The sequence below is a fragment of the Poecilia mexicana genome, unplaced genomic scaffold, assembly GCF_051168715.1.
Source record: "Poecilia mexicana isolate PSO_F unplaced genomic scaffold, ASM5116871v1 scaffold_2, whole genome shotgun sequence".
NCBI lineage: Eukaryota > Metazoa > Chordata > Actinopteri > Cyprinodontiformes > Poeciliidae > Poecilia > Poecilia mexicana.
The window spans coordinates 28,480,214-28,507,859 of record NW_028263371.1 but is presented as its reverse complement, the minus strand read 5'-3'; the positions used below and the strand labels follow the sequence as shown (position 1 = coordinate 28,507,859).

At 41.4% G+C, this 27,646-nt stretch overlaps 1 protein-coding gene across 2 annotated transcripts; it reads right to left on the bottom strand.

The window, feature by feature from the left end:
• Nucleotides 1–448: 448 nt before the first annotated feature.
• appa (amyloid beta precursor protein a) lies at nt 449–27,405 on the bottom strand. 2 transcript variants are annotated; one of them, XM_015002983.2, is made up of 16 exons: nt 27,202–27,404; nt 13,866–14,033; nt 11,823–11,952; nt 11,602–11,714; nt 11,334–11,524; nt 10,466–10,788; nt 10,161–10,328; nt 8,121–8,254; nt 7,528–7,602; nt 7,275–7,433; nt 7,023–7,151; nt 6,227–6,326; nt 5,345–5,545; nt 4,441–4,532; nt 3,596–3,742; nt 449–2,705 (listed from the first exon to the last, which is right to left on the bottom strand). In XM_015002983.2, exons 1-16 carry the CDS (start codon nt 27,259–27,261, stop codon nt 2,604–2,606), a joined length of 2,292 nt encoding a protein of 763 aa, XP_014858469.2. In that variant the 5' UTR covers nt 27,262–27,404; the 3' UTR covers nt 449–2,603. The 2 variants fall into 2 exon arrangements, with proteins under 2 accessions (XP_014858469.2, XP_014858471.2); XM_015002985.2 differs by lacking the exon at nt 10,161–10,328 and having other exon boundaries at nt 27,202–27,405.
• Between the last annotated feature and the right edge of the window lie 241 nt (nt 27,406–27,646).

Genomic DNA, 27,646 nt, shown 5'->3' with positions numbered 1-27,646 from the left:
GTACATTTTAATAAAAATAGCTGCAAAACAATTCAAACCTCTTGACAGCGCATTTACTGGCGTTTGAGACAGACCAACGCTTAATGCAAAAATATTTGCTTTCGAATTTGAAAAATCTGAAAAGAGTGGGATGCTTTTGCATTCACAAACTAGCCCTAGCGCAGTAAAAATTATCTGTGGACATCTATTTAAAAGTCCACAGGTTATACCGTAGCTGCAGCTAATGGCAGCGTTAGGCAACAGCCAAATTCAAACCTAAAAAAATTGGTGGACTTTGATTGGGCCGTTCCATCTGCGTTTCTTTAAAGTCCATCCTAATTTACAATTGGAATAAGATCATGCATGCCACCTTCTTTTGAAACATGTTAAAAATATTTAGTTTTCCTTACAGTTGCTTTGTTTTGATCCAAAGACTCAGATATTTAAAGAAATAAAAGACGAGGTGCCATTTTGATTTTTTTTTTATGTACATTCAAAACTTTATTATGGAATACAGTGTAGAAAGCATTTTCCCAGTCGATGCAAATGGCCTGCACAATATTACACAGTGGAAAAAAAACAAAAACAAACATATACCCCACAGAAAAAAAAGAAAATCCTGCTTCTTCTACTACTCTATGGCGCACCCTCTGAAACAACAAACTCACCCAGCAGCATCCCTAAAATATACATTTCACTCAGTTGCTTCATTCGTCATGGGATCTATGAACAAGTGTGAGAGGTTCCATGTACTTTACGCTCTCCTCCAACTTGGCTGTTGGTCCTCTGCGGTGAAAACATCCATATGTCTGTGTGTCAGCGTTTGAGCTGATGGCAGAGAGGTGAGCAGCAACACCGGGAGGAAAAAGAAAAGGCGAGGAAGGGAGGGGAAGTGCAGCGGGAAGTGAAAAATCCATTATATACACAGACTGCCTGACTGGTTGGTTATCCATCCGAAACTGCAAGTCATTTCCTCTCCTCCTCCTACTTTTCTACCTCTCAGCACTCCTGAAGCAAAACTAAAGGAATAATGAGACGGCATTGGCTTACAAATGGAGGAAAACGCGACTGAAAGGGTTCCTACACCAATTTCATAGTAATTTCCAGACTCCCCAGTATTTTGTTTCCACTTTAAAAAATATAAAATACTCAAGTTCACCAGAACTCTATGATAAATATCCAACAGTGGGCGAGTGGAAAATATTGCATCTGCAAAAAAAAAAAAAAAACGAGAAACTGGGAGGATTGCAGAAAGGGTTAAGGTGTGGAAATAAAGATGTCTTTCCATCCTGACTGTGTAGGAACCGTGGAAACAATTCCAACCTGCTTCTCTCAACCGTCGCACAAACAAGAACGAGAACATGATCAGAAGTAACTCCGCCGCAAAAACACAAAATCTCAAGTATTTTTGCTCTAATTTAAAAAAAAAAAAACTAACTTACGAGTAACTTTTCAGCACGCCATCGGAGCTTATTTTAAGTGCTTAATGCCTAAATATTGATAAAGTACTAGTTATAAATGGAACAGTGTGCCAGATTTAATTGAATTAAACTCACTTCTTGCTGAAAACTTACTTGTAATTTAGTTTTCTCATTTCATGTGTACTAAACTAGAAAAAAAAGAGCAAAAATGCTTAGCAGGGTTTTGTTTTCGCAGCGTTCAGAACGTCGGTATACGCAAGGATTCTGAGAGACATACTTCGATGGGTGAAAATTTACAGAGATGAATCTCCTCCTCGACCTCCAGCCTCAGGAACGGGAGGAGCTCAGAACTTTTAACTTAAAAAAAAAAAAAATTAAGAAAAGAGGAAACCTAAATTCACATGATATGAAAAAAGCAGAGCCCGTTCCTCTAGGTTTCTAGATATTTTTCGTTCTCGTTTGGATGTCACGTGATCACGATTGGATACTAAATGTACAATCTTGCTAGAATGACAATCTATGAGTGAGGAAGGATCTCCAGAGAGAGCAGCGTCAAGATCCGGTTTTGTTTTCTTTTTATTCCCCTCTTACTCCAAATCCTGTTGTCATGCACACTACATAAACAGCTAAGACTTCAGCATTATTACTTCAGCAACATTACACGCAATTTAAAAAAAATGACTTTACATCAGTTGACTTTTTTTTTTCCTTTTTTTTTTTACCGTTTTCGATCTTTTTTGAAAAAAAGAAAAGTGGAAACGACAAAGTAAAAACAGCTCCAACATTTACTAAAGCCGTGGTCGCCGTGTTGTCCCTTCGGAGCCCGGGGCGGCTTCACACAGCCCAGCTGTTGCATGGAAGGAGAGGAGAGAAGGATGGAGGGAGGAGACGGGAAAGAGAGGGGGACACTCACTTGTTCTCCAGGAGGATGAAATCATTTTGTTTTTAGAGACGTGCCGACCCAAAACTAAACTGAGAAAGTGTGCTTTTTTTTTTTGCCTTTTTTTTTTTTTTTACCCCCCGCTTACGGCCCAGACGCAGCAACTTCTACAATTTAATTTAATTAAACAAAAAAGAAAGAGAAAAAGGCGTCTTTGCTGCAATAAAGTGAAGGAAGTGGTTTGACACAGGAGGAGAGGCAGGGGGAGGAGGTGATGGTGTGTTTATGTGTGTGTGTGTGTTTATTTATTTTCATTTGTCGCCTCAGTTCTGCATCTGCTCAAAGAACTTGTAGGTGGGGTTCTCGTAGCCGTTCTGCTGCATCTTGGACAGGTGGCGCTCCTCTGGGGTGACGGCAGCATCCACCTGGAGGGCAGCCAACAGGGGCGGAGGTTACACACGTCATGTGGGAGAGAAAACTGACACGCTCCATCATTTCGGAGCCACTCGTCTCGAAGACAAATGAATGAAAACAAAATCGGTGATTCGTGTTTTAAATCGAAGCGCTAATGAAATTTCAGGAAAGATGAATGCGGCCAGTTAGAAACATGAAACCAGAAAATTAAACGCAGCAGAGGCGTTAATCCGTTTGCTTTTCAACATTTTCCCATTAAAAAAAAAAAAAGGTTTCTGAAGTGATAAAGGGCTGTTTCAAAGATTATATATATATATATATATATATATATATATATATATATATATATATATATATATATATATATATATATATATATATATATATATATATATATATATATATATATATATATATATATATAGAGTCAGATTTAGATTGATGAAAATCTAAAATACTTGGAAGAATCTGGACGGGATTATCCAAATCCAGACGGTTTGATGACTGTTTGGAATCAAAGAATGGACTTTCAGGGATTTTGTTTTGGAATTGAAACCAATGTGAAACCTGCTGGTAAGAGAAGCGAACAGCCCAAATAAGCAAATAAAATACTCTACATTAATTTGAGTTCAAGTGTTGTGTTTCGAGAAGTTAAAAAATAAAAAAATGCCTTTTATTTTTCTGAGGTTATACCGAATTTGCTTTTTTTTTTTTCAGGCTTTTCCAGTTTACATCAGAACCGTTTACTAACCAGATTCTATATGTTCCTTTATTATCATCATCAGATTACAACTACATTGGACAAAACTACATTGACGTCTTACTTGTAATGCTACACACGCACGCACGCACGCACGCACGCACACACGCACACACGCACGCACACACCGCCATTTCTCACCTCAATGACTCCGTGGTGGATGGAAGTGTACTGCTTCTTCCTCAGCATCACCAGGGTGATGACGATCACTGTTGCTATGACCACGCCTCCCACCATGAGCCCGATTATGGCGCCCTTGTTGGAGCTGACGTCCTCGGCGAAGAAGACCTGTGGGAGGTCAAGGACAAAATGGTGGTCAGGTTGCAAACGCAAGAGTGGAGTTAAATGAGCCGAGCGGGTTATTTGCGGCGCGTCTGATGTTTTGTCATTACATCCACGGACATTAGGGTGAAATTGTGCTGCGGAGTTGGACAACTTGGGATGGGAAATTCATTTCCTTCCTGCAGTGGCCAGATGACTCCCACACTATGTACCACATGCATTCGACAACAACAAAACAGGATTACAGCGCTCTATTATTTTCAGTATGTCTCCAGGAATAAAGAAAATTGTTCTTGTTTTCTTTAAAGACCTAGCTTTATGAGAAAAATCTAACAGAAACCAACAAATGACAGATAATCTAATAAAAAGTGACTTCGCCTGGGATGCTCCTGGTGCACGCATGAAATGCGGCGTTAATAACATGCAGGGATTATGGGATTACAGCCTTTAGGTGAGAGGACAGAGGTGCGTGGATTTGGGCAGAGAATGGATTGAGGAGATTAAAGATGGAGAGCAGAAATGCTCCTATAATCTTTAGTGGAGCGGCTTCGGGGCGGAGCGGGGAAAAACGCCGCCGGCAGACCTCCCTCCGATCAGAGGCCGGCGGAGAAAGTGTGACGCATGCATTATCACGGTCGCCTATTCGTCTCCATGGTGATGACCTTGAGAGTTTACCAGTCGGACAAGGTGGAGATGAGCTTTACCAGTTTCTGGTGGTGGACTTCATATTCGGTGCTCTGTCTGTCCTCAGTCTCCATCCGCATCTCGGGGACGGCGTCCATCTTGACTCCGGTCACTAGCAGGAAGAAACGGTACGATCCATTACATTTTTAATTTATTTCGAGTTCTAACCCATTACTGAAGCTATTTTCCCCAGCTATGAACACAGAAACATTTACTCATAAAAGACGGCTGGCAGGTTAATTAACCTTTTCAAAGGTCTCTTATTAAGAAGTGGTGATGCTCTTTGTCCTGGTGGAGCAGAGAAACTAGACCCCATTAGACTACATCTATAATTAAATCAGTTTTTTGATTCGAGTTTGGTTTTATAAATAGCAACTGTGTAGATATAAAAAGGCTCTTATTACCACCAGAGGGTGCAGGAACACACGATAAATCCTGTGTTTGTTTGGACAAATGACTGGTGCCAACATTATTGGTCTCACTGGTAAAAATGTGCAAAAAACCTAGAACCTTCTCCCACAAACAGCCACGCCCCCTTTTGGGGGAAACTAGAAACTACAGTTAAAAGGAGTCGAAGCAACTTGAAGGGAGTTTGGGTCAATTAATATATAAAATAGTGGACTGTTCAGTGGAAAGTTGAACAGAAATATGAGATCACTTCTATTTGGTGGCTGCAAAGTTAATTAGAAAAACATTGAAGGATGGGCTTCAGCTTGAAAGTAACATGCAAAATAACAAGAGATTGTTTTTGGGCAGCTGTGATTTTGTCGCCTTGTTTTTGTTTCGCCAATAAGATATATTTAGTCTTGCACATCTTTACCAGAAAATCTGTGTTTTAAACTGTAACAATAACTGAACTCATGTTTTGCTTCAGTGTTTTTTTTTAACCCAATAACTTTTTTTTTTTTTTTTTTAAATAAGCACCCTGGTTCTCCGTGTTCTGCTGGTTGAAGCTCTCAGGGTGGATGAAGCCGACTCCTCCCAGGACATCCTCTTGGGGCAGCGGGTCAGTCTGGTCGAATTCCTGGTCGGGCATCAGGGCGTCGTTCCCATAGCTCACCCTGGAGTCGGTCTGCAGGTTGGCCAGCTGCTGGGCCATCTCGGCCTGCTCCCTCTGCAGGAGCTCTGCAAAAATAAACACGTCTAATTGGTGCACATTTATTCCAAAGCACATGGGCAGACTTTTTAAATGGTATTTGTTTCATCTTTGGTGAGCTCTGCAGAATGTGACAGACACGCAGATGGTCGCATGACACCCATAGAAACCTTGCGACTGCAGCGGTGAGAGGGAGAGGATTTATCTTCCTAGCAAACAGTTTCATTTGAGTCTGAACAGAAGAATTAGGCCAAACGGCTCCAATGTCCTTATTGGTAGGGGGAGGAGAAGGAAAAAAGAAAAAAATTCTGCAGACTGGAATTCAGAGCATTTAATCTGTTACCCGTAACACAATCAAGGCATTGAGCTTTTCACAGTATCCGCCTCCCATTTGGGTCAGCAGCCACAAAGAACATAAGAGATTTATATCCAAAGCTGCAAGAAATGGTTTGGAATGATTAAAATGTTTGTGTTTATTTCTGCTGAAGCAGCCAAATCCAAACATTTTGGTGGCTATGAAACTTTTTCTGGATTTACAACGCCTTAAAAAAAAGTTTATTTGCTGCTAAATGTTTATTTCGACTAGATGTTATGACAGAACAACCTCAAGGAAACCGAAAAACTACAATATGGTTCGTGTAGAAGAACTCACAATCCCCCCCGGTGACACACGGAGGTGGCAGCAGGATGCTGTGGGAATAAACACGTACCAACTTGGTCTTGGATGTCGTCGGCGACACCAGGGACTTTGTAGAGAAGGCCCAGAGACTGGTTCATACGTTCCTCAATAACACGCAGATGAGTCAGCACCTGTACCACAAAAGTACAGACAAGACTGTGAGAAACGAGAGGATTTCGATTTTAAGATGCAACAAAAACACAACAGAGTTTCTGCAGGTTTAACCAACTGAAATTTAAGACTTTAAGTCTATTATGATTTAAAACCAGCTTAGGACTATTATCTCCAGAGAAATGTACAAATTTCGTCCAGCTAACTCATGATAAATTTGTACTTATCCACTAATTAATTAGCTAGGTAGCACTTATGGAGCAAGCTAAAATAAGTACCAAGTATTGCAGCTAGTATTTTAGCTAGCACTTATGCAGCTGGCTAAAATAAGTACCAAGTATTGTAGCTAGCAAGCTAAAATATCTTAGCTAACACACCCTTGTTAGCTAGCTAGCAAAAATACTCAGCTGACCATCATTAATTCACTGTTAAACTCTTGCTAGCTAGCTGGTCTATGTTAACAGCTGTAGCCTCAACCGTCTCGAGTCACAAGCAATGAAGATGTCTGAATGCAACGCAAACTTTTGCCTGCCAGAAAAGTTCCAAGAAAATAAAAAAAACTAAATAAAGGAGATTAAATTCTCCAGTAAAGACAAAATTTAAGACCTATGATTAACAACGTACTTTTTAAAGTGAATTTAAGATATTTCAATGGCTTAATTTTAGACAGATGAATTTCAGACTTTTTAAGGCAGAAGGAAGCAGTGCGTCTGTACCTGAGGTCTGATCTGAGCAGCCTTTTTGGGGTCCACCATGCGGACGTGTTCGAAGTGTTTGAGGGTGTGCTGCCTGTCCTTCTGCTCGGCGCGGACGTACTTCTTCAGCAGGCTGAAGACGTGACGCGGCTGTGAAAGACAATGAGGTGGTGAGAATTATTCATGCGGCGGGGGAATCTTCAAAAGAAAACATCAGTGGAGAGGTTTTGATGTGAAATCCTCCGAAACGGAGCAACAGTCGGTGCCGCTCACCCTGGGCGGGTCCTGCTGCAGAGCCGTCAGGTAGCTCTCCAGAGCCAGGCGGCGCCGGTCATTGAGCAGAGCCTCCACCCGGGCCATGTGGGTCTCCACCAGCTGCTGGCGCTCGCTGGCCGCCTCCTGCTCCAGAGCCTCCACCTTCTCCTGGAAACGCTGCAGCGACACAAAAATCCCCATCAGTACCGAAAAACGACAAAAACGAAAAACATGGGTGGTGTTCCGATGTGTGCTTCCACGCTGGTCTTACATGAATCACAGCCTTCTTGTCGGCACGTGGAAGATTCTTGGCTTCCCTCTCGGCCTCCTCCCACTCCCTCATCACCTGAGCATAGAAACACAGGAAGGAAAACATTTATTAAGTCTGGCAAGCTGATTTTTATTTCTGTCTGGTCCCGGCAGAACATTGCTTCACATATTGCTGCTTTTCATAGACGAAGTGCAGAGTTCTCTGTCCTTTTCAACCCATTTAAAAAAAAAATGAGTTGAAAACATCACAGTGGATTTAAGGAAGCCAAATAAAACTCGCTTAGAGTCGCTAATGTTACATCGCATTTGGAAAAGGCAACTTGTATTTTTTTGATGCAGAGAAAACATATGGTTTCCAACCTAATTACCAGAAAATAGATCCAAAAGAAGATTATTGGTGCTTTTAGTGTCATTCTGATCAATTCAATGCAATTACTCCATGAAAAAACCCTGAAAATCCAGATTTGTTATAACTACATTTAAAAAACATCAGCTTCTCTAAAGAATGCTGTTTTACAAACTGGAGCTGTCTCCAGGTGAAATTGAAGCAGAAATGCGTCAGTCGGTTTTCAAACACGTTGGTTTCTGTCTTGCCTGGGACATCCTCTCGCGGTGCTTCGCTTCCAGACTCTCCTTTGCTTTCTGGAAGTGGGCGTGCTCGTTCTCGTCGGCGGGCGTCTCCAGGTAGTGGTCCACCGCGTCGGGGGAGCTGGGCTTTGCCGTGGGAACTGCGACACAATTTAAAAAAAAAAAAAAAAGGAGAAAGAGAGGAAAAGAAATCTCAGTGGTGAGGAGATGTTTCAGAGAGCGACGGGAATGGGATCACAACGTCCAGAAAAGGGTTAATGAGGTTAGTGAAAGCAGAGAAAGGAAGAAAACAATTGTGTAGCTGGAAGCCAGGACCTTCAAACAGTGAGTAAATACATCAGATGACCCATAATGCATTGCAGGACAGAGACAAAACCTCTTACAATTACATAACTTCACCCAGACCATGTTGGAGCTTTCCTGGCAAAACTTCTGTCAGGAATTCATCTGGGAGTAAATCGGACGGCGTCACGGCGTTAAAGTTTAATCAGAGGAAAGTTGATCATCCATCAAGTGCGCTTTCGAAGCGGCGCGCGAGCGCAGGCGTGAAGGTCGCACATCATGTGAAATCGGTCACGTCTAACGAGCGCATGACTGCACAGAAAACACCAGGGGGACGTGACTCGCTGCCCGCAGTGCAGGGCTTCCTCAGCTTCAAACGCTTTACAGAAACTTAAATATGAATATGTTGTTGATGATTTGTATTGGGACAGAGTGGAGCTAAATGTAGACTTGAAAGTTGACGAAGTTAATTGTTCAGATTTTTGTCAAAAAAAAAAAAAAAAAATCTTAGAAAAACAATGCATCAATTATGTATCACAATGAATCTTAATGAAACACTGAAATTTATAGTTTAAACTTAACACATTGAGCAATTGAGTGCTTTAAAAACAACCTTCCATTACCTGAACCAACACACAAAACAACTGCCAACAAACACCGACATGGCGCTTACTTTAACCGATTTATGTGTGTTGGAGAATAAAACTTGTCGATTTATCACACATGCTAATGCGGCGTTTAGCAAGTCGAGCGCAGGTTCGGATTCTGACTCATTTTACACAAACAAAATTGAATTGTGAAGTGAATGAATAAACCAGAGGAACCAGCAGCCCAGCCTGCAACATGTCACGCACATAAAGGACACGGGCGCTGAAGCGTGGCTTATTGTGAAAATAATGTCCGCCCGGGTTATTTCACAGCTCATATTGACGCTGAGCTTATATACAGGAGACGGGCGCGTTGTAAAAGCCGCCTCTATGAGAAAAACAGAGGTTAAACGACAGCTGGCGGTTTTACATTTTTCAACCGCTGCATTGTAAAGATTTATTTTACAATAAGGAGGACATTCTAGTAATAATGTTGCCTATTACAGTTTGTTTTTATATAACGGCATGATATTAGGATATGAGGGGATCACTTTAATCACAGTTGTGACAAAATCTGTGTTTTCTCTAAATAACTTTTGCCCTCTGGAACAATATTCTATGAAATTTACACCTTCAATGTAATTATTATGTTTTTGTTAATGTGGAGCGGAATGTTTCACCCAGTAGTCTGCAAGAAAAGCTGAGAAAATTGAGTACAAAACTAAATCTGACCAAAAAAAATCTGAAGAGTGGCGTGGATAAGAGATGATCTGGTGGATTTGGAAAACTTCTATAAAGTAGAAAGTTTAGCATTTTAACAAGAGTGTGCATAGTTTTTATCTCCACTTCAAATGTGTTTCCATCCCTCCACAGTCTGGACTTTTCACTTCTAAACTAAGCGGAAATGTTCAAACACTTTGACCCACTTGTAAAGAACAGCCCATGTAGCAACATTCACACTGGTGTCAGAAAGCAAAAAAGAGGAGGGAAAGTAGAGGGGGAAAAATAAGCTTGGAATATAGAGGAATAATTACATGTTAGACAGGAATATACATCTGGAGGCAAAAAAAAAAAACAAAAAAAAAAAAACACACACACCAAGGAGGAAACCGGGGAGTTACAGAGAGAGATCTGATTGGCTGGTTAAGGCTGGCTCGCTGCCGGGGGCAGGACTTACTGACGCTGCTGCAGACAGCCAGGCAGTACTCCTCTGAATCAAAGTTATTCCTGTTGCCTCCGCAGCCGCCGTAGATAAACTGAACACAGCGGCCCTCCTGGCGGTCAAAGTACCAGCGGGGCAGCATGGCCCGGCATGGGCCAGTCTCAGCATTGGCCCAGCACACATCTTGGAGGACACACACACACACACTTATCATTTAGGCAAAATACGCCAATTTGTACAGAAAATATGGTGGAGAAAACGCGTGGGCCTGAACACGACGGCTGGGTTTGTGATTTTAAAAAGTTTACGCCCCCTCTTACCTTTGACAACTTCCTCCACAGACTCCGTGGTTGTGGTGGTGGTGGTCGTCATGGCGACGTTAGTGGTGGGCTCGTCGGCGTCGACGGCGTCGTCAAGCGCGTCGATGATGTCGTCGTCGTCATCCTCCTCGTCCACCGCCTCCTCGTCCTCCTCTCCGTCTCCATCCTGGTCGTTGTCCAGCTGATCGTCATCATCCTCCTCCTCCTCCTCCTCCTCCTCTTCGTCATCGTCCCCCTCCTCCTCCGGCTCGTCCTCATCCTCCTCCACCACAGATGGTTTGGTTTCCTCTTGCTGCTCTGCTGGCTCCGGCTCTCGCACCATGCTGAGAGACATGAGGGCATGAAGGAGGAACGCAAAGGACAGAGAGAAGACCAGGTCTTCTGGTCCTAAAACAGCTACACACTTCCACCAAGTCCATTTCCCAGAAATCCCTGCTCCCTGCTGCTGCATTCTAATACTCAAGTTCATCGTCAGTATGTGGTGGATACTGAACAAGGAATTTGGACATAAGGAAATAGGAAAGAAAGGAGGTAGAAGGGAATGAAGGAAAGAAGGATGGGAGGAAGGAATGAAGAAGGTGAAGGAAGGAGGAAAGAAGGTGAATGGAAAGGAAGTTGAACGGGAAGAAAGAAGAAACTAACGAAGGAAGGAAAGAAAGAACACTCAACACAAATTGTGTTTGAAGCCTGGCAAACATCTGTCAAATGATTTGAGGAAGAATAACTGAGGAAGTGAAGGAGGGTCATGGCAGCCGTTTCCTTTCAAGGATATAATATCTGTCCTTGTGGAAATGCTACACCTGAACAAGGCACTTTCTGATGCATCACTGCACTATTCCCAGCAGCCTCGCCCCTTTTCTGTGCCCACCTGTTGTCGGTGTAGTCCGTCTCCTCGCCGCCCCACCAGACGTCAGAATCATCGGCGTCCTGCTCTACGCTGTCCGTGCCCCGCTCCGCCTCGCTGGGGCAGCAGACGAACTCCACTCCTCTGAAGCGGTCGATCCCGCAAGGCAGCAGCATCCCGTAGTCATGGAGATTCATGGTGCGGTCTCCACAGTTCTACACGGAGTGAGTCGTAAACGGTGAGAAATGCGTCAAAGAGAAGCGGTGAAAAGTAAAAAGGAACACGTCCTCACCTCCTTGGCTACGGTGTGCCAGTGCAGGTGGCTCTCGCATTTATCCATCCGCTCCTGGTGCAGGAATTTGCACTTGTCAGGAACCAGCAGGGCGTCGCTCACAAATTCTCCCACTGCAAACAGAACAGACTCAGAAACCATACGGAAACTTTTTTTTTCCCCTCAGATAGAAAAAAAAAAAAAAACGGGCACTTTTGAAAACCAAAACATGGCGGATTTACCCAGGCAGCGATAGGGCACCACTATGTGCATATGGCTGTGGCACTGGTTGCGTCCCTTCTTGCACCAGTTCTGGATGCTGACTGGCTGGTTGGCTTCCACTACATTGGTGATTTGGAGTTCTGGATACACCTGTAGACAACATTACAGATGATTTAAAGATGGGGTAATTTTCCCGTCTGTCATATTGTCTCCAGAGCAACGCAACATAAAAGATCTGTGGTTTATAGTGTATAAACCACAGATCTTCGCTGCATTATGTTGAGATTCTTTGTTTGGTTTTCCTCCCTTTGCCCAACCAACAAGCTGCTTATATCCATGTAACTTCATTTTCCCAGTAACAGTCAGCTTGTAATTAGACGTATTTTGGCAACCATGTCATCCAGAGAAATTTGGGTTTTTAGTTGGCAAGAAAAACAAATACCAAAAAATCTAATAATAATCAGTTTCCAGAAGGTGTAATCTTTCTAAAGAGCAGGGTTCGTTCATTTTCACAAAGTAAAATTCAAGCATTTTCAATGTAAGTTTTCAAACTTTTCCAGTAAAACAATTTTGAGATAAAAACAATACAAATGGACTAACAAAAACAGTTTCAATACCCTACTATACGATATAAATGATCACCGTTATAAATCATGTCTGGTGATGGTATTCTACATTCTACAGCAGAGACTAAAAAATACTAAAATATAACAAAAGCTATGTTTTGACATGTCTCTTTCACACACACCCTGTACAGCTGATTGGTCCAAGAACAAAACACTAATTTAACAGAAATCAAGCACTTTAGAAACCTAAATATCTCACTAAAATTCAATCATTTCAGGATTTCAACATGTGTACAAACCCTGAAGAAACACTTTTTGTGTCTTTATTATTTTTACACCAACAGAAGTAGATGCTCTCTTCAGAATAGTTTTGATTTTCTTTCAATTTGGTAAAGTTGCTTTAAAACTCACCAAATAAAACAAACTTGTGTCTAAAATGGCTCAGTGATTTTGTGTTGAGCTATAACTTTCTTGTGGATGGAATCATTAACAGAGCTGCTGCAGCCAACAGAAACTTCTCTTGGCTCAGTGTTCCCGTCTGTCACAGCATCAACGGAGTCCAGCTTGTTGTTCAGTCTATTAAAAGAACCTGTGGCAAACAGTTTGTGTTTAGTCTAGTCTCCTTCTCAGACAAAGCCATTGATGTCATCAACTATTACAGTTTTCAACCACAGACGAACGTCGGCTAGCTCAGAGCTCCTGTCTTTAACAACGTCTTTTTCCTAGAAGACATTCTTGTTTTCTGTTTAATAAGTAATCTAAAAGGTCAGGGTTGCGTTTAGCTGCGTCCCGTTCCTGGGTTCTCTAGATTTTTCTTCAATAAAGCAACAGCTGAGGCCATTGTTGCCGTTAGCAATGGGGACACTGTTTTCCATTCCAACAGGAAGTTCTCTGGGTTCTTTAGTTTTGTTTCTTTCTTCCACAAAGCCATTGACGACTGCATTGCTGCATTATTCTCATTTCCATAGAGATTAATATCAGTTCAGCGTTTTGGAGGTTAGCTGTGTCTTTCTTGGACAAAGCCACTGATGAATATATATTGTTGTGCTCTCCATTTTACGTCCGTTTTACTCGTCTCTTTCCTTGACGACTCTGCTGATGTTGTGCCCACAAACTTTGTGAACAAAGAAGCTAATTCTTGCCTCACGTTTGTTTTTTCTTTTTTCTTTAAATCAAGCTCCATCCTGCCCAATCAGCTTGGCTTCTTAAAACACTTTTTTACCAATTTAGATTAAAACAGACATCGCTGTGGTATAAAACACCATGACTGAACGGACCTACTAGGATCAGTTCAATCATGGTGAACTGATGACTAAATTAGAGTCTTTGTAACTGCACCACTTGCATGATATCTTGAGACATAATTTGCTGTGAATAAATGAAGTGAAACACAAAATAATTGCACCGATAGCTTGTAAAAAAAATTATTTTTACTCATCGACAAGAAAAACAAAACCTCTCCTGAAGAGCTACTGTAAACTCTCGGAGACAATTTACCTCCTGGCAGTACTCCAAGATGCCCTCTTTGGAACCAATGCAGCTCTTCCTGCCGGAGGGGTCGGGCTCCCACTTTCCAGTCTGCACGTTGATGTGCATGTTGAGTTTACCGCAAAACATGGCCACCTGGGGCTCAGCCAGCAGACCCATGGAAACGTCCGCGGGAACCTGAGGAAGAGCGTACAGAGAAAACGTCAAGAGATCTAAAGTCTTGTGTGCTGGTATCTAAAAACGCGACTGTAATGGGATTAAAATCTTCATATGGGGAAAGGAATGATGATGCAAGGAATGGAAGACAAAGGATCATAATGGAGTTTCTTGTGGTTTCTTTTTTTCTTCACTGCATTTCCAGTTTGGCAGTGAAGTTTGAAAATTAAAAGCAAAGATGGCTCACGAAAATCTGAACTTTTCTTTGGTCGGTTTTGGTCTGAGGAATCGTCTCTGGAGGACAAAAAGCCCACCTTTGACACGACTGTAGTCGTTTTCTGTTGGTTTACATCCCTGTGTGATGATTTGTACCTCTGCTTGTTCGAGCTACAACAGCCTGCCTACAAGGAAAAAAAGGTTTTGTGCAGATTCTCCTCAGAGAGGAGGTGCAGACAAACCGCTGAATGTCTGCATTGTACTGTCAAATGAGCTAGAACAAAATGGGAGGGAATATGGGAGGGGGGAGAGAAAAAAGAGACGGAGACAGACTGAGGAAGGAGAGGGACTGTTGCCATTGTATGCTCCCTAATCTTGTTAATGGTTTGAAGGCCCTGGCAGGCAAACAAATGTTTTGTGAGATGGATAGCATATTTTCCCCTGCAGACTTGATTCTCTCCCAGCAGCCATGAGCGAGTCCCCTTCGCCGTTAGAATAGCTGGTCGATTTGGATTCAATTAAAAAAAAAAAGAAAAAAAGAAAAACTCAAATGCCTGAATCGATCCAGCAGCAATGTACCTGGTGTATCAGTGCAAAGATTAACTTCATTGTACTGCTTTTACACACGTCGTATTTACACAGCTGGCATCATCCGAGGGTGACAGCACTCTCGGGAGATGTTCTCCATTCACCAGATTGCGACCAAACAAAACGAGCAAAGCAGAGCAGAGAGCTGGTCAGGTACACAAACACGGAACGAATGCTAAAGAAAACGGCATCTGCACTGTGCAAAGCAACTGCGTCGTACGGCAAGACAATGAGCGGAGAGCTGGGAAGATGGTCAATATCAATTTTATTGCTCAGAAACAACAAATTGATTGGACCTCAACTGTTCTGAAGCCATTTCACAGAATAAATTTTTTTCTTCTGCCTCGTCTTCCAAAAAGTGAGAACGGTTAATGAATATATCGACACTGCACCACAACGTCAGCATAACAAGCATTTTTGCTTTTCTTAGATGGAAAGCTACAGTTCGAATCTGTCTATACACTCTGACGTTCCTTCCCTGGGGGAAGGAACGTCAGAGTGTATTACAGGTAATATACTGTACTAAGAACTACTGAAGGAAATAACATGAAAACCTCTGAAGACTGATCTTCACTGAATCAATATAATCCCGTCATTACACACAATTCATTCATTTAGAGCCATTAGATACAGATATATCGGCATACTGTAGGTCAAGGGTTCGCCTTTAGAGTTCATATTTCAGCGATAGGTCAACATACGCTGCACGCTGAAGAAAATCCCTCACAAAACACACACTAGGGTGTAAAATCCCCCATTGGCCACAACCCTCCTCTGTTCACACAAACGATAACTTAACACCGGCAGCCATTACTCTTGACACGGAGCCATCTGCACCACCACAGGATTATTTGGAAGTCTGTCGCTATGTTTCCACACCACCATCTGTGAGGTTGTGACGCTAACAGATACACACCACGTTTTACTCATTGATAAGAAAAGCCAAACTGGTGGCTTAAAAAAATAAAACATAAAAATAGAGAGCGGTTAATTAAGATAGTCCAAAGGGTCCACGGTTTTATTTTGACCTCATTACGAGTGCTTGACACACCTGGCCTAGTAGATAAAACTTTGTCTCTGCCCTGAGGTACATGTAGGTAAATCAGTACACGACAAGCTGCTTGCAGACATTAAAATTCTTGGTCATCCTCATTTGGATGGCAAATCGAATCCTTGTCAATCAGCATCTTCTGGCCCTTTGCCTCTTGACCTCTCTTCTGTCAAAGGAGGCGAGGAGAAGCAAGGGGATGGTAAAGTGGTCAAGCCTCGGCCGCAAGTCTATAAATCACAGGCCGGGTACGATGGGGAAAAAAAGACAAGAGTAGAGTGCACGAGAGAACAATGGCTACAATAGCAAGAGACAGGGAGAGATTGGAGAACAGATGAGGTGGACAATAAGCCTTTGGGGTCAGGAATGAGGTCGGCAACTTTTCAAAGCAGAGAGTTCTGTCATCAGAATATAAAAACATGTCTGCATAAAACAAAAACTAAAAAAAAAAAACTACTTTGATCCACTTATTCGAAGGTTCTGGTAGCATTTTGAAAAACTCAAAGATAATAACAGGGTGAGACTTGATTGTTTGGATCTTGAGGCAAATCAATGAAGAACAGATGGACTCTGATGACAGGCAGACAAATGCCAAACCACATCAGCAGTAAAGCTTTGTGTGTCATAAACCAAGACACCGGCCACATCCAACCCACCCACCCACATCCAACCCACCCCCCTTCTGTCGTTATCTTATCTCAGCTCTGGCTCAAAGTCTGCCAGCCTGACAGTCGGCCATCCTGCAGAGAAGGGAGCAGTAATCTGGGCGCTGTGGATTAGGACAACAGTCAGCTCAGGAGAAATATCCCGGTTCGCTCCCAATCTGGCATGATACCCGTCCCATTACCTGACTCTGAATGAATCAGGGCGGAGAAGGCCAATGTTGCGAGACAATGACCTCATGAAGATGGTGTAAATGAGCCTCAGATACAAAATATGGAGCATTCAAAAATAATACATTCCAGCTTGCTGACATTTCCATTATTCTTATCAGGGGACGAATTGGATACTGGGAAGACATTTTTGATCAAAATAGCCAGGTTTTGAGGCAGACTTGGTTGGATTTGGGTCTGGACTATGACAAGGCCACTGACACTTAATATGCTTTCTACTCTAGCTCTGATTGTAGGTTTAGGGTTAAAGGAAAGCATCCCCAATCACACAATTGTGTGAACATTTTTTCAAGGCAGTGTGCAGCCGATAGCCTCATTAAACTACACAGCAACACAAAACTGTAGCTAAAACTCATTTTTGGAAGATTTATTTATACACCATAAATAAAAGAAAACCCCAAAGGAACAATCAAATCATGTAAAACAACAAAAATCAAGTTTATCTTAATAAACTGATTAAAGTGAGATCTGCTTGTGCAATTTGCTGGAGTGCTTTCGTCCGCGCGGCTTTATAATGAGAACGCCACGCTCAGTGCATGAAATATCTCTGCAATTTCATTAGAAGGAGTGACTTCAATCACGTTGTGGATCGCTGTCAGGATTCATGACCCAAATCCCGCTCAAATGAGTCTTAAATACATGGAACATGATGTCATGCACCAGCTGGAACACCAAGTCTTTGTTGTTTTTAGTTGTCCTGGGTGCTTATGACCTCAACGCCGACTAACAAGAAGTACAATTTAATGTGACAAATCCAACTTCCTGCCTCGTCATTCCTCCTCCGCTTCATGCTAATTTTCCAAATATTCCCATCTGAAAGTCATTGCCTGAAGCCTTGCATAACATACGCTGCCTTGTGCAAGTGAAAAGGCTTATGACTGCAGTCAGTGATGTGATCAGCACCTCGGAAAAAAAACAAAAAAAAAAAAACAGAGATGGGTTTATTGCCCATTACGTCTAAATGGGGGGTGTCAGAAATAAAGAAATATTACAACACAAGCAAGCCATAGGCAAATAAATCTATTTTTACACACCCCTTCGCAGCCAAGCAAGACTGGCAAAACAGTTTAATGTATTCTTGTGCAATCTTTGAAGTGTCCCCGATGGGCGCTGGTCCTGCAGCGCTATTAATTGCATAGTCTTATCTGAGTGGCCCAGGACTGCTGTGGGGAGCCGGGTAGGGGTGATGGCGGCTGGAGGGAGGGATAAACGGAGTGTGTGTGGGCGGGGTGTCTTTAAGCAGCACTCGTTCCACTGGGGAGACTCCCCGGAGAGCACAAACCTGACACACAAATTTCTCTGTGGCCCACACGTCTTTTATAGAAATCAGTGGCCGACGCGTCAGGGCCAACCATTAACGATGGTTAATGGTCGTTCTGGTATTGTCCACACCAGAACGTGACTCTGATGCACAATCAGTGCACAGAGCAGACAGAAGACGGATCCCTCTGGTATACATTGAGCAGTCGTGATGCGACGGGGTTGTTATGGGGTGTAGCACAACTACTCTGCTTTTTTTTTTTTTTTTTTGAGTTATTAATCAATCGTTTACGGCGTTAGCAGGACTGGTGGTCAGGCGGCTGATGCGTCACTTTGCTAATTTGTTGACTTTCCTTGAGAGGATGCATGACAGCAGAGTTAATTAGGACAAGTGGGGTCTCAATGGACAGGACAAAACCACGAAATTCACATAAACACTTCAGGCTGTTGCTCAGAACCCTCCATCCTTGACTGGACCACTATCAAATGTGTGTGTGATACTTGGGGAGCTAGTCTTGTAGGTGGGATGATGTCCCTCATCCTCACTGTAGACTGGACGTTTTAGTTACAGACTAGATGTTGAGAGAAAAAGATTTATCATAAATATTTGGTGGGAATACAAAAATACGATTCTACTTTTATGTACCAAGAAGTTTCGGATTAAGACACGCAGGTTGCACCATGACCAGCCAGGCGTTTCTTTAAATCATTATTTCCTAAACCATCTGCGAGACGTATTGATTGCACCACTTATTCAGTCTTTAGCAGGTCAAACAGACACGATGAAAGGTTTCCTCAACCGCTCCTGATTGCTTCTCTTCATATTCCGCTCCTCGCCTTTAAAAGTTTTCATCAAAGTTCAATTGAAGAATGATCTCCATTTATATTTAATGCGATTAAGCTTTGTCTTGAGGGATTCCAGTGGAATAAGCGTCTTAGGCCAATCTGTTCAAATCTGATTAGAAGTGTGTAAAGAATCACATTTGGAACTACTGGACATCTAAAAACGTCTAGATAAAAAAACGAAGAGGGACTCTCTTTGGTGTCCTTAATTATATTCGGCATGGATACACCTTCTGCTCCAGGGACCTGCCTGTTATAACCTCCCACAGTCATCAGCGTTAACAACCTAAGGCAACACCATTATCCATCTCACCTGGGAGACAATTTCATCATGTGGGTAGTTTGCTTTGGAGACGGATCTGGGTTGGCTGTGTTTACGGATGTCATGCGGGGTTTTATAGGCCTTAAAAGAAGGTTAAGTGTAATAGTTGAGTCATTCTGCCACGTAAATCAGTCCCAATGTCGTTATCGAACGCAAAATTACTTCAAGGATACCACAGTTATCACTTTTTCACATTTTACCATTTGAGGTACCTTTTGGCCCAAAATGTTTTTGCAAAGTTTATTCAATTATCAATATACAGACTTTTTAAAGCCTAATTGTAGGAAACTGGACCATGATTTGTTTTATCTTTTTACTGTTCATTTTAAAATGTAATGGTTTGCTCTATGTGTACATATATGTGCCCTGTGTATAGAACAAGACACTGTAAATACACACACTCTTTCGCTAGTGGTAGATACCACTAGCTAAAAAAATTGTTCTGCTAAAGCACTGCACCAAAGTATAAGGGGAAAAAAAACAAGCGAGAACCGAGGAAAAGAAATGAAACTGTGGAATAAACAGTCTTCACCTACTTCAAAATAAGAGCATAAATAAAAGATCACCAAATCTTCAACACAGATTAGACAATGGGACAAGTTAGTAAAAGCACTAAATGAAAAATTAAGTCTACTTTTAGCGCATTAGCAGAAGTGTGCCCACCACTGCTCTTTACCTTTCACTTGTACAAGAACCAAATAAATATCATAATTCACAACCATAAAATTGCTTTGCCATGAATAGCCAAATCATCTAGGTTAGATTGATTCAATCAAGACCTTTCTATAAGGGATTTTCCACAAACAGTAACTTCCTATAACAATCCAGGCACACGCACACGCACACGCACACACACACACACACACACACACTTGATTTGTTTTTCATCATTTCTATTTGTAGCACAAAGGGCGGATCTCCGTCCCCATCCGGAAAACCAAACAGGAAATGGATCTACAAACTGTAGGACAGTCAAGATTCCTAATTCCACCTTCTTGTGCTAATCTGAACAGCTCAGATAAATAAAGCTCAACCTTTCAAAACATGTCTTACCTTTTACAATTCAATTATAATTTTCTAAATATTAAGTATTTCAGCTGAGAAGATTACCATTCATCGGATCTTAAAATTTAAAGTGACCATTATTTATTCCCACAGATGAGGATTTCTATACAAGAAAACATTGATTTTGAAGGAATATGATGAGGAGGAGAAAAGGGTGAGAGAAGTAACAAGAACTAACATGGAGCGGCCTAATTATAGTCCAGTCACCTGGGGAAGGCCACGGTGCTATAGCAACACTGCAAACCTGGGATGAGTGGAGAAAAGGGAGGAGAAGCACGCAAAGATTACATCACTTCTGCTAGCAAAGGAACACACATTCGAGTGAACACTTGTTAAGAGAAATGGGAAGTGAGGTTTTGAAAAAGATTACGTATGCTTGTTAAAAAAAGATCTAATGTCTTAACAAAACAGAGTGAGAAACTGTTTACGGTTTAAGCTGGAGCTGTGAAAGTAGTTCTGATTTCAACAGAATTAAAACGACAATTCAAAATCAGGATTTAACAAAATAAGAAATGTATATATTTTTTATTATGAATCAAGTTGAAACAGTATTTCATTTTTTATATTCTTAACCTTTTGCCTTCGAACATCTTTAGCTTCAGAAGCAGGTGTCGCATAAGATCCGACCTTACTGCTAAAAAAAACATGCCTTCTTTAACCTTTGCCCTATGAGTCGTAGGTCTCAACCAAGGGGTGTACAAACTGCGGCTCTAGTTAAAATAAAAAGCTGCAGATTAGCAATATTTCTACATTTACATTGTATTTTTAGAAGTTTTTAATAGTTTTGTCTGCATAAAATTTCTACAACAAAAGTATTCAAATGCAACGAGGATATTCTCTATCACTTATTGTTATTTAGCTGTGAACGGAGCTGAAAGGCCTCATTGTCGTTTCCCACAATCTTATACAAAATAACTATTTTAATCTCAAATTTCCTATGAATATTGGGAGGACTTAATGTACAAAAAGATAATTGTTCCCATTTTTTTTAAAGACTCTTCTTTTTTCTAAAACCTAATAAACAAAAATAATCGTGATTTCACGATAAAAAAAAGATTTTTAAAGCAAATGTTATTCATAAAAAGGATGATGATTGTGATACATCATGTTTTTGCAGCTCTTGACTAATTTTATATGGGCAAAAATGGCTGTTCGTATCGAAAACTTTGCGTTTCAGTTTTCTAATTTTTTCAGAAAAAAAAAAAAAAAATCCTTGCTGCTTACATTTTAACGCAAGAAATTGTGTGGGTACCCAATTCACCACATACACACTAATCATGTCTGATTAATAATAATGACCACATTCCTATAGCACAGCAATGCGGGGAGCTGCAATTATTATGAATTAGTCTCATTAAGACGTAAACCACCTTCCATTACACACCTACGGCTTTAAATCAAATCCACGTTTTCAACATGACTTTACCAGGCTTGGATCTGAATAGAAGGTCGGTTACACGGAGAATAACTCATCTGTTACTGCAACGCGTGACACAATGGCGCTTTGACGGCGGCGGCTGCGGATTTGATGCCTCGGTGAGCAGAGGGAGGTAAACGCTTTCAGACGAAGGCTTTGTGAGTGAATAACGCGTGTGTCCTTGATGATACGCTGAAGGCTGGATGTATTCTGCGTCTGCACGGGTCAGGCGAGCTTGGTTCTCGACTTATTGCTCTGATTGTGAACCGAGAGCTGCTTGCTCAGCAGCTGTGAAGGAAAAAGAAAAGAGAGACTTCACGGTGAACTCCCGATATGTGCAGATGGAAACAACCGCTGCATGACGATGAGCGCTCCTGGCCCGAGGGGATTTCATCAAGCATCCGAAGAGGAAGTGGAGAAGACTTCTGAGGAAGAAAGTAGATGTTTGACCTTTATGAAGTGGAAGTAAACCTCAGCATTGGAATTTAAAATCCATCTCTGCGAACAAAGAGATGACTGAAAAAGCCAGCAATTAAAAACTACCGCAGCATCAAAATACAAATAGTAGCCTAATGAACAAAATCAGACAAACTGCAACCTTTTCAGACTTTTCTATTATCAAATTAACTCTAGTGTTTACTCTCCGCTTCATTCAGAGAGCGTGTGGCAGAGCACAAAACAGGCCTTTGAGTCACCAGCTGGCCTGAAACCAGCAAAATCAGCACTGCTGGATTCCTAGCATGCTTTCAAAGTGGGGAGACCACAAACCCCCCGCGAACAAATTCGACTCACGCCAATGAGACTCGCAACCAAGGAGCAGACATTGCGGATGGACAGATCTACAGGAACGCAGGCTTGTCTGCCTCGTCCTGGTTACCGTGACAACAGAAACGAGGGCTGCATTCGGACCAAGGCTGAGTAAAGGGTTAGCCAAAATGTGGCACCAGAGGAAAGGTTTGGGATGCCTGACCGTTCTGACAGTCGTGCGTTTCCTGGAGCAGGAAGCTGAAACACATTTTCAGCTTCCTGCTCCAAAACTGTTTCAAACCTGATTTTAAAGGCTCTCAATGACCAAGCGTCAATTTGCTTTCATCTTCACACATTGCCGTTTCGTCTCCAATGCCTTACCCATCGCACATCAGTTTATTTCTCTCAATAATTATGATGCTAGTACAACCATTTTTGTTCATCAAGGTTTTGATCGTCAATCAGCTCTAATTAAGTACGAGACATTGTAATAACTTATCAAACCGGAATTAATTTGAGTGGACAAACATTCTTACAGCAAACAGTGGTTACAGAAAAACACTTCAAATCTTTAGCTGTCAAAAAGGGAACAAAATGGTCCCAAGGTGAGGACGTGGCGACAGGTGGACAGGAAGAAATATGTGTTCGATATCAAGCGACCAAACCGGTCAAAAATAATGAATATGGGAAAATAACCGCAAGAAATTCACTTTGCTGTTGGATACTGGCGTCATTTTTCCAACATGTTCTTTTTTTAATACAAGTAGAAAAATCATAAAAAGAAAAAGAAAAGTGATTCCGTTGGGCCCTACGACACTGGTTCAAAGAAATAAATGTGCCATCTTCAAACAGCTAAACACCATGTTCATGCCAGCCAACAGAGCACAGCACACAGTTTAAAAATGGCACAGATGACAGGGATCCAGCAGGGAGAGCAACATTTGTCCAACCTGACCATATGGCGCATACTGACATAACAAGGTTGTTTCAGAGCCAAGATCAAAACATATTCCTATGTTAAAGCAATCAGTGACGATCAAATATAACTGCATCAGCAACAATTATTTCATGTTTTCATTTTTCTGTTGCACTTCAACTGAAAATAGGACACTTAAAAAAAAGGGGGAAGCAATCAACGAAGCAACAATTTATGAAGCTAATTTTTTTCTAACCCAGATAAAAATATTGGCCATCATTTCCTCAAGTTATCTTCCTAATTCTTTCCCTCAGAGATTAATTCAATACACACACACACACACACGCACACACACACACACACACACACACAAAATCTTTACATTTTAAAACATGTTACTCATGTTTTTTTTTTTCTAACCGTAAAGATTGAGAAATTTAAAGAGGAGCAACAAAAGCAAATGAGGTCAATTAGTAATGCTTCTCAGGAACATAGCTGAATATTAAACCACACTAGTGTGGAAAGTAGTGACTCTGTCTTGAGTCAGAGGCCTTGTCAGATTTATTGCAACACTGACTGCTACTGGAGAGTCTTCTCTTAGGCAGTACAACCCCCCCCCCCCCACCCCCAAAGCATCCACATTTCAGAACCGGAAAGGGTTCCATATAGCCCACAATAAGGATAAAAACAAAGGTAAGAAATTGTTGGCACTAATCAAAAGATTTTAATTCTAGACATTACAGTTTACTCTGAGAACTAATCCTTGAGAAAACAAAGAGCTTCTCTATGCTTACCAGGCAATTTTACCCATTTGTGTGAGATCACACATTAGCACTGGGTGTTGCGTTTCATTCTAAAAAGAGCACTGGACCATAAGCAAAGTTCAAACTCATTCCCTAAAAGCAGTCAAAAGGTTTTCTTTAAAGATATATTTCAAGCAAACACACCGGCAAGCAAAAATTTCAGCAGCTATAACGAGACACGTTGGTGTCAAGCGGATTCCTCCTTAGACCTGAAACTGCAGCGTGAGCAGCAGAGAAGGTGCCAGAGTGGGAAACACGGGCAGCGCCAGCAGCCATAATGGCATTAGGGCCTTCTAATAAGAGGAGAAGGCTGGTCCGCCCCAGGCTGAAAGACTGCAGTACGTACACAAACAGACAGACTGTGCACCCATCCAAGAGGCATTTCCCAAACCCTTACAAAAACACAAAGGCTGGCATCCAGCTCCCACGCTTCACAGCACAGCCTCCCTGTGCAGGAAAAGCTGCTTCCTTCGGTTGTGTGTTTAGCGGAGGGTGTTGGTGTGTGTGTTTGGGCGGCCCGGTCACCAAGGCAAGAATCAAGCCCCGACAACTTGCAACACGTCCTTTCAACTCGGACTGAATCTTGTTCAAATTAATTCTCGGTATTTGAGCGGCTAATCAGACTGCCTGGCTGTTGCCTTTGAAGTTGCGAATGTTATGCTGGATTTCAGAAAGCTCTGTTCATCTGCAATGACCTCAGAACTGTACTCAGAACAAAGCAAAAGACGAATCCTACTCATGCCAAACCCACTGAAGCCTGGGAGGAGGGAAGCAGTAGATTAGTGTCCCAATTTCACTTCAGTCAAAATGGCAAAAAAAAAAAAAAAAAAACCTGCTACAAGTGTACAAGACATTAAATGAAAAATACACGTATTTATAAGTTTAATGCAGTTTAATTCAGCTTTATATTGCTATACAAATTACTTTTTAAGGAATTGTGCAAAGAAAAGGATTTATTTACAGAAATAGACATTCAATTCAGTCTGGTCCTACAGACAGATTCAAAGTCAATTCACATTCCTACAAATTCTCTTCCAGCTATAAACCATAAATGGTAACAACCAGACATGACCACAGAGAACGGTGAACTCTGGCTGCCACTGAACCACAATTATGAAAAGGTGGAGTTTCTGCAACCAAATGGGCAATTGTAGCTGCAATGCCTTGTAATAAATAAATGATGAAGCTACGCATATTTTAGGTGGGAGTTCGACAAGGCATTATGCCAACTTTCTATGATCAGTAAAAGTCGCCCTAAAATTTCAGATGAGCACTAAACATCGGCTGCTGTCAAAAATACAAAATGTACTTAGGAAATTTGTTGATTTTAAGTTCCTATTCATAGCTATAACTGATTGCTTATTCTTAAAAACTGTGCTGAATTACAAAAATATTTAATTGACTAGGAGCTGCACATTAAACATTAAAATAATAAAAAAAAAAATGCAAGAAGCAGTTGCTGAAGTGTATAGCTTCTTCAGTGGCAGATTGCTGTATCCTATGTGCACAAAGGAGCATTATTGTAGATCCTTCCTACCTACAGTTGTTAGACTATAACCATAATTGCTTCCACACAATGTACAAGTTCCAGCAAAATCTGTTAGTTTGTGTCTTAATTTCAATATTTAACTATACATTGAAAAATAATATAATTGTCGTTTTAAGACACACTAATTGCTGTCTCTGAGTTTTAAAATATGTATAGATTTTAAAAAAATTAAGTGTTTGTTATTCAGAAAAAATAGAAATAGGTTTAGTCTACTCTTAATAACTGATTCAGTAACCAGGAGTGTGTAGGCCTACTAAAATAATTTTAACTTTAATAAAATATGTTGGGCCAAACAGTTATACATTTCCTCTCACATGCGAACGACATGGAATAAATTAACATTTATTTAAGGGTATAAACACGCACATATACCAAAATGTTAGGGGGGGAAAATGTATAAGCAGTGATTTATTTAGAAACAAGTCTGTGGGGAAAATACTCTACATTGTTAAATGTAACTTCAAATCTAATACACTTAAAAATAATGGGAGAGAAAGGCGTGAATGAAAGGGAACGTGATGATTAACTCTCCTGTTGGCTTTCCAGCTTCCCGACCCTCCATAAATGGTGCAGTGCACCGCCGCCATCTTACCTCTCCATTCTCTAACCGTGTAACTGAAATGTGACGAGGGGCGTCAGTAATGTTTGTTTCCCAAATTAACCGTCCTTTTTACAACCTCGCCTCTTTCAATCAGAACAGAATCACACGAAAAGGCTTCAAGAAGGAACAACTAGACACATAAACTTGCTTCCATAACTACAAACACACCCACTCTAAAAATATGAGCCCTCGGGATATGGAAAAATTAGACAATACGCGTTTTATCCGCTATGGATATTCAGTCCAATGAGCCGGAAACGTAGAATGTATGTCCTCAACATGTCTTTTTATGTTGTCTGTGTTAATGATTGTACCATACACGACTCGTTTGTATCGTTTTAAATCACAGAAATGTAAGGGAACTGCTTAAAGCACAAAAACAACAAAGTGGGGAGCATATTTTCCACTGTAACACAAACGGAACGGGGACTTAACGTACGACTTTAACGGGTAAAAACGTCGTAAAACAACGACACAATGCTGATTTATATTTTATGTTATATAACGTTTCCTTATGAACGCCAATTATAGCCGCGAATGGTGAAATTCCCGTGAATTTTCCACTTTCGACATCCTTAAAAACCCACCAAACAAAAATGTTCCACACTTCCGGCTAAACCTTCACCATAAAGCAATAGACATTGTTTAAGAAAACCGTACAACACTAGAGTACATAAAGAACAGGCTATATTTAATTCCATACTCATGTCAGATGTCCTGGTGAATCCGAGATTAAGTGTAATCAACTATATTTTTTTTACTTCCAAACACATTCAGCTTTAATTTTAAAAGGCACAACCATTCCGCTTCCGGTCTTATCCTTAGCTAACTCGTGTTAGCTTGACTGAGATGGCAGCAAAACAATATGCTCGGTGGGGAAAAAATACTCCAATGTCGCTTTTTAAAACCAATATTCCTTACCTCCACAGCCATGGCCGAGGCCACCACAGCGAGCAGCAGTAAAGCCACTCGGTCTCCCATGTCGTTTCGTGAAAGCGACGCTCCAGAAGGCAGCGTTTGTCTCCTAACTAGTGTAGCGTATGAGTCGGTGTTCTCTCCGCCGGTGACTCCCGCTGTCTGATGGTGAGCGATCCTGAAGCTGCACAGCTGCTCGGAGTCGGATCACCTGACCGCAGCCGGCTGGGATTAACTCAGCCTCCCATGCTCACAACATTATCACTCTAACCCTCCTGTTTTCCTATTTAATTCGTGTACATACCCACAGAAAAAAGTTCTCTGATTCAACCTTTTTTATTTTCACACTAAAATAAATGTTTTATTAATATCTTAAAGGTACTACTCATCAATCGTGTCAACACAATTGATTCGAGATTTACCACATACAAAACATATTGTAATGGAGTTT

Excerpts from the sequence above, each read along its gene's own strand:
- appa (XM_015002983.2), bottom strand. The coding sequence starts at position 27,261 with ATGGGAGACCGAGTGGCTTTACTGCTGCTCGCTGTGGTGGCCTCGGCC. Across the intron at positions 6,327-7,022 it reads CTGCTCAGATCAGACCTCAG|GTGCTGACTCATCTGCGTGT; the intron begins GTACAGACGCAC and ends TTTGTGGTACAG. Across the intron at positions 5,546-6,226 it reads CGACATCCAAGACCAAGTTG|AGCTCCTGCAGAGGGAGCAG; the intron begins GTACGTGTTTAT and ends TTATTTTTGCAG.